This window comes from Ruditapes philippinarum, unplaced genomic scaffold, assembly GCF_026571515.1.
Source record: "Ruditapes philippinarum isolate M1 unplaced genomic scaffold, ASM2657151v2 ctg21969_1_1_1_1, whole genome shotgun sequence".
NCBI lineage: Eukaryota > Metazoa > Mollusca > Bivalvia > Venerida > Veneridae > Ruditapes > Ruditapes philippinarum.
The window spans coordinates 4,233-12,091 of record NW_026852844.1 but is presented as its reverse complement, the minus strand read 5'-3'; the positions used below and the strand labels follow the sequence as shown (position 1 = coordinate 12,091).

Below are 7,859 nucleotides of genomic sequence, written 5' to 3'. Positions count from 1 at the left end.
TCAGTGTTTAAGTTTTGTAACAGAATAGGCAGTTTTAAATACCCAAACTTTTTTACCGATAGTTTTTAAATTGTATGTCTTACATGACATAATTACAAATTACCGGCTTGAGATGTTTACATTGGTGGCCGATCGAGCATCCATGTATGTCATGTCATTTCTCCGTGAATTACAAAAAGGCAATGAATATTTTGTAACTTGATAACATTAATCACTGTTAATATATGCATTTTAAATTATGGCATGACAACAGACAACTGACACTGGCAGTAAAGTCAGAGATATAGATAATTACAATGTACGTATCATACATCTCTGTTAAAGTAAACAAGAATATTTTTTTGTTGTTGAAAATTTATTGCTTGTTTAATTTTTTCTTATGATTTCCAGGTTCAAAGAGGATTAATAGAGCATTAAAGAAATCTGCTGTACCAAGTGTATTTTCCTGGACATGTCCAGCCACACTACTGAAGTCAAAAGAACGCAAAGACCGGTATGATATAAGGGCTTCGCGAAAGAGGAAACTTTTTAATGATCTCACAAACATGAACTCGAGTGAATACGATTCAGAACCAGAATTTATTGCCACAAAACTTGACATTGTTTGTGATGACCTTGCAGTTGGTGCATGTGAAGAAGTAGTTCCTATGGAAACAGATTATGTAGATGAAGACACAGGCAGTGAACAGTATGAACATAAGAAAGTTGATGCTGAGGTACAAACGTTGAAATCCCCAGCATTCAGCATTTACAACTTTGAAAATGATCCAGCAGCTATACATTTTTATACTGGGTTAGAGAACTATTTGAAGTTCCTTTTTGTTCTAAATACCCTTGGTCCTGCTGCATTCTGTTTAAATTATGTATACCATGCCGTTGAAAATATAAGTGTACCAGACCAGTTTTTCATGGTTTTAATGAAGCTCAGAAGACACACAACTAACTTTGAATTATCAAGGATGTTTGGCATAGCAGAAAGTGTAATTTCAAATATTTTTATCACATGGATAATTTTTATGGAAAAACAATGGAAGGAACTTAATATTTGGCCTAGCCAAAGGCCCAAAGCCTTGTTAAGCACTTTTCCCCAAATAGTTTTAGGAGGAATTATCCTAACACAAGAGTTATAGTAGATGGCACAGAGTGTCCCATTAAAAAACCTAAAAACCCGACTTCACAACAGGCCACCTTTTCCACATATAAAAACAGAAACACCATTAAAGTTCTTGTTGGCGCAACTCCGGGTGGCCTGGTGTCATTTGTATCTGAAGCATACGGAGGTTCGACCAGCGATAGACAGATTGTTGAGAGGAGTTCTCTTGTGAATATGTGTTCTCCAAATGATAGCATAATGGCTGACAAAGGCTTCAATGTCCAGGACATATTCGCACCGCATGATATTCACATAAATATACCAACTTTCTTTAAAAAAAAAAACAGAATTTCAAATCAAACAGTTATAAGAGACCGGAAAATTTCAAGCAAGCGTGTGCATATTGAAAGGCTTATTGGACTTGCAAAAACATATAAGATTTTGAAGGAACCCATGACTGCCACTGAAACCAAATTCTCTTCTCAAATTGTTTTTATTTGTTTCATGTTATGTAATTTCAGGCATAGAATCGTATCCTCATCAGCATAATGATTTGATTGAGTAGAATGGAATTAGAATAACAAGTACCCATATTGTACTGGACTGCTAATAATATTTAGTAATATGATTAGGAAAATGGCAGGCGCAGTTTATATAATTCCCATTAGTGTGATATTCTTAAAATTCTTAAAATGACAATTGTGCAGTTGAACATGCTTAAGCAGTAAACACTTTATTTTGCAATCACTCTTATTAAGGAATATCCTGTGTTAAAGAACCACTTATTAAGTCACTGTTGATTTCAGTAATGGCATAGGATAGTTTTCATTGTGCATACAATTTCATGATGATTGTTACTTTTATTCATATAACTTTTGATTAAATACACATTGAACATTGTTACATTTGCATGTAGTTAGTTTACAGAATGCACAATCCAGAACTATCTTGAACTGAAAGATTTGAAACCAAAATCAAAGGACTTTACTAAAATTTGTTCTTTAAATTTTATTTAACATAACTTATATTCATCTTTTTGTAAATGTAGCATGCCTCCATATTTGTTTGGATAATATTTGATAACTTAAATACTATCTACAGAAATAATCCATAAATTATGAATGGAGAAAAATTATCTTTGACTCACTCTTAGTCTACTTATAATGGAATTTGGATAAGAATTGTGTAAATTTTGTCATATTTTGCATAGCACATTGAAATATAAAAATAACACTAACATTGTTTTTTCTAAGGTAATATTTTGACAGGCTGAATTTCAATCATATGGAGACATGTCACTTAAAAAGTCTTAATATTCATGTGTTCACCTTTACATTTGCTGTCTTGCTTAAATATTTGAGCCGCGTCACGACAAAACCAACATAGTGGGTTTGAGACCAGCATGGATCCAGACCAGCCTGCACATCCACGCAGTCTGATCAGGATCCATGCTGTTCGCTATCAGTTTCTCTAATTGTAATAGGGTTTGTAAGCGAACAGCATGGATCCTGATCAGACTGCGCGGATGCCCAGGCTGGTCTTGATCCATGCTGGTCGCAAACGCATTACGTTGGTTTTGTCATGACGCGGCTCATTTGATTTCATTTTCATGTACCAATGATTAACTTGATAGTAATGTATGAATCGTATAGTTCTACAAAATAAAGTCTGATTTGTAAATTAATCATATTGTTTTAATTATGTTCAAGTTTGTTTCCTGGAAGTAACCAGTACTGGTTGAAACAATCTGTATCTTAAAATTAATCTTTTTTCTCCGATGCAGGTTATTGTTTTTGGTTATTTCGGTGGTGTCCTACCGGCTTTCTTGGATAACTAACCAATTGTTGCCAATTTTACCACAAGTGACCCCCTATATTGTCAATCTGATGTGCTCCTTATTGAGCTAAGCAGGGATACAGTGTAACTCCAAATCAATAGAAGGCAAACTCAGCCACCATATTATCTCTTTATAATAGATGTAATAGAAGTAATGCAATAAACAAACTTGTATGGTGAAAATAGTTTAATTTTGAACAAAACAGTTGAATAAAAATAGCAAATATGTACAGTGAGTGCATATACATACAGTGTGTAAATTTACATACAGTGAGTGCATTTACATTTTACATATCAATAATGAAAACACAGTTTTGTGATATGGAATTTAAATCATTCAGCTCCTTGAGGGTAGAGATCAACACATGTTAATCACATTAAAAAATAAAGCATCATTTGTACATCTTCAACAGTTGAACACTGTCAGTTAAACTTACAATCACCATTACCACTGACACTTAAATGTGTTCATGACTTTAACCTTTGAACTCTTAACAGTCTAATAGTCCTTGTACAAATACTTTCTCAAAAGTACAGCTTTGAAATGATGTTCATAAAAATACTTAAGTTTGTCCAACATTTTAGCAATAAATTCACTGTCCCTCTCAATTTTGATATATTTTATGTCTGTCAATGTATATATAATCAAATAACAGAACTCTCTTTCTGAACAATACAGCTGTCCTTGAATTTGATAATAGTAGGGGTGTGTAGGACTAAGAGTGAGGGCATTGTCTTTAATTTTTAAGTATGGCACAGTTAAAGGGGAAATTTCTTTTTCTCGTGCAGAGAACGGACATTTAACCTCACAAATAACTTTGTCACTGACAATTCCGTCTGGGGATGCACCAATAAATGGTAATATTTTAGAAACAAAAATTCCACAGTTAACAACTTTTATGTTACAATCTGCCTCAAAACGCTGAATAGCCTCTCTTTCGTGCTTATGGCCATGTCGCATCGCTTCGTTCGTCTTGATGCTTTTACCAAGCACCATAGACTCGGCCAATTTATTAAGATCAGTTCTTTCCGTGGCCGTACAAATTCTGTAGAAATTGGAAGACTGAAGTCGTTTTCCTCTTTCCTCAATCCAACGTTCATTTGTGTTCTGACCACGAGTTATTTCCTCAATGTTTTTGTAATCCTGTTCAGTTATTTGATTCACTTTCATTGCATTCAGCAGAATGTCCTCCTGGGTGAGTGCTAAATAATCATGGTCATGGGCATAAGCCCTTACATTAGCTGGAGGGAATGTCTGAAAAATTGGAGTCATTGAAATTCCTTTAAAATTCATACATGTATTATAGAAATAGTCTTTATATTCTTCAGCATTTCTGTATTTTTGTGGTCTGGGGTCAAAATCTTGAAAGTTAGATACTGCATCTGCTCCAGCTACATTTAAGTTTCTAGCTTTTAAAGGTGAACCTTTATGTTTTTTTGTCTTGTGAAATGACATCAATTTTTCTGTACAGGACAGTTCCACTTTTAGTTCCTTTGTTTTCACAAAACGACAACAGGCAAAGAGAACAGTTTTAATATGTTTACAATGGCCTAAAGGACCTTCACCAGCTCCACATTCACACTGAGTTTCAAAAACACGACCATTTGGTTTCACAGAAATGTCAACTATGTATGTGATGTTCTTTTTCATTTCTGCATGACATGCACTCTTTACAAAATAAAGGTCTTTCACTTTGCACACTCTTAGATACAGAAGAAATTTGTCATTGTATAAATCGGAAACCGTCTGATCAAATTCTACATTGAACTGTTGCAGAAATTCACATCCATGCTCATATGTGATAGGTGGCATCTCAACCTCGCTGTGCACGTCTTTGTAACCAGTGACCTTTGGCAAGTCCATACAAAATTCAGGAAGGAGATCATCATTCTGGTTGAAGTTGTTGTTCCTTTCATAAGCCTCCAATCTGAAATACAAATTAAAAACTAGTATATATTATATATCAATTCATACACATAATTTATAAATGAAAGCAAATTGATTAAAAAAATGTTTAGTATTACCCCACCCATATACTGTCATTCAAGTATAATTAATATCAATACAAACTTCATATGAGCCATATGGCTATAATCAAGATAACAATCAATAATACGGTGTATTTATAATTGAATCCCATCGACAGTTGCAATCAATGTAAATGCAAGAAAAATGTATTACCCCACCCACTTACTGTTCTTCGTGTATAAAAAATATCAATACGGACTTCATTTGACCCAATGGCTATAATCGTGTTAAACTATCAATAACATAGTGTATTTAAAATTAAATTCCATCGGCTGTTTATAATTAATGTAAATGCAAGAAACTCAAACAACGATTGAAACAATTTTAATATGGAGCATCCATCGTTAGTTTTACAAAACATAAATTTACCTTTCTATTAACTCCTTCTTTCGTCCAGAAAGTTTAGCATTACGTTTACGTAATTCAGTCCTGAGCTGCCCTAATGAAAGAGAGCTAAACTGCGAAGCCATTTCATCAACTTTTAATCAAATAATCTGTATTATGTTAATCTCGAAGTTTGTTTTTTCTTATCCAACACGGAAGTGGACAGGGACCAAATCAACAACAGCGCCACCTATCGAGCACCTGCCGAATCAAGGGACGTAACTGACCGATATCCCCCATTTTTGCTTGTTCATGCTGTTATTGGCTGTAACTTTGTTATTTTTGAATGGACTGTCTTCAAACATGAACATAATAATCTTTAAGCAGGGCTCGCGCTGGCAGGAGCCAATGAGCAAATTGGCTCCAAAATAATTAAATTGGCTCAAGAAAATCACGATTGGCTCAAACTTACGAAAAGTATGACTTTTGGAATCTCCAGTCTAAATTTAGCATTTTCTATTTTAAGAATGGAAAAGTACACATCTGGTTTTCCATCTACAACTTCCGTTTTATCACTTCTTATCTCAAAACACAGCTGACACAGTCTACTTTTTGTGGGTCATTGACTGGTTTTATATTTGTAACTTGCGTTCCAAACGAAATATTGATATGAACAGTTACACAGTCTAATACACTGACCCTCAGGGTATGTTTACATGTTTATCAGCTGATAAATACGACACTAATGGTGTGAAAAATACCTGTGGCAGATTGTTGAATATGCACTGGATAATTTGGTCTTAATATTCAATATGAAACAATAACTAGCGCATCTCAGATTGTCGCTAATCAAATCAGCATTTTGGGTATGAAATGGCGACAAATTATGTTCTTGCAGTTGGCAACTTGACCAGTAAAATTTTATCGTTGTTGATAAACAGAGAGTTGATGGAGTTATTTGTTGTTGATTTTTTTTTTGGTGGTGGTGGGAAAGGAGTTTATTGCCAATAAAATCCAGGGCCATAACACCATTTTTTGAGGGAAGGGGCCTCTGCCTTTTTCTTGGGAAAATATGCGTGATTGTAGCATACTTTGGGAAAAGGGGTCTCATGTTCTTCAAAATAGGACACAGCAAAAAGCAGTGGGAAATACTAATAAGGCAGTAAAAGGCCTAAATTCAACACCATCATTTAATTTTGTTCTAAATTCTATGGGAAATTTCAAAAGACTGGGGGATTTTGAGGACCAAACTGGGGGAAAAAGAGGCTAGTTTGGTTGGGAAGGCAGGCTTTATTGGGCCACTACAGAGAATGGTATTTGGCCCAGAAATCTGACCTAATTATGGCTCCAAAAATATAAAAATTGAGAAGGATTATTTTGGCATACAGAGTATTCCTGAAAAAAAAAAAAGATTGACCTTATGTCACTAACGTGCCACAGACTTAGATTTTAAGGGAACCTTGCTGCCTACATGAAACTTTTGGCAAATGTTATAGTAACTGACCTCTAAGCTTAAAATTATGATTACTGACTTTAAATTATACTCGTATACAATGTATGTAAGATTTGTTAATGTAATAAAAATGTAGCTACCAAAATTAAGTTGGATAATAGTTAATGCTTTTCTAAATATCCCATGCCATACCATAGCCCGATTTGAAAATAAAATACACGCAGGCAATTTTCGCCGCGAAGAATTGGCTCAAAGAAAAAAATTGCCAGTGCTAGCCCTGTTTAAGGATATCCCTTAAAAATAACCAGCCAGACCTTGACCTTCACTCATTTATAAATGACCTTGACTTTGAAGGTCAAATTATTGAAATTTTCATTTTTTTGGCTTTTATTGGCTGTAAGTTTGTTATTTTTGAATGGATTGTCCTGAAACTTGAACATAATAATCTTCAAAGATTACTGTAAAAAATATACCGAAAGACCTTGACCTGCATTCATTAATGACATTGTCTTTGAAGGTCAAATTATTGAAATTTTCATTGTTTTGGCGGTAACTGACTGTAACTTTGCTATTATCAGTTGGACGATGGTCTGTAGCCGGCAAACCTTTTTTGGTATATAAATTTCAAGTGCGCATGCGTGACGGATTTTCCTCACAGAGACCATCGAATAATTCAGGACAGGCGCCATATTGAAAATTAAATGGCAGCAATGCAGAGAAATACAGAGCTATAAGGCTATCCACGGAAATGTTGAAAACTGGTAAAAATTAATATTAAACTGGTATAATGAAATAATTTTTAGCTCGACTATTCGATAAGAATAAGTAGAGCTATTGCAGTCACCCGAGCGTCGGCGTCGGCGTAACCACTTATGTTAAAGTTTTTGTAATAGTTCAAATATTTTCAAAGTCCATTGACATATGGCTTTGAAACTTTGCACACTTGTTCACCATCATGACCCCAACCTGTAGACAGGAGGAGGTAACTCTATCAAGCATTTTGACAGAATTATGCCCCTTTTTCGACTTAGAATTTACGTTAAAGTTTTTGTAATAGTTCAAATATTTTCAAAGTCCATTGACATATGGCTTTGAAACTTTGCACACTTGTTCACCATCATGAC

General features: G+C 34.5%; 2 protein-coding genes across 2 annotated transcripts; one reads left to right on the top strand and one right to left on the bottom strand.

Annotated features, from left to right (window-relative positions):
* Window positions 1-387: 387 nt before the first annotated feature.
* Window positions 388-2,628, top strand: LOC132726076 (uncharacterized; the record flags this gene model as incomplete). Its single annotated transcript, XM_060711345.1, is given in 2 exon segments — window positions 388-1,052; window positions 1,055-2,628. Coding segments are annotated over 2 exon segments (1,253 nt in total), but the record flags the coding sequence as incomplete, so codon positions are not given.
* Window positions 2,629-3,103: 475 nt separating this feature from the next.
* LOC132726068 (uncharacterized) lies at window positions 3,104-5,581 on the bottom strand. The gene is made up of 2 exons (XM_060711334.1): window positions 5,328-5,581; window positions 3,104-4,857 (listed from the first exon to the last, which is right to left on the bottom strand). The coding sequence occupies exons 1-2, from the start codon at window positions 5,426-5,428 to the stop codon at window positions 3,429-3,431; spliced, it is 1,530 nt and encodes a 509-aa protein (XP_060567317.1). The 5' UTR covers window positions 5,429-5,581; the 3' UTR covers window positions 3,104-3,428.
* Window positions 5,582-7,859: the final 2,278 nt, after the last annotated feature.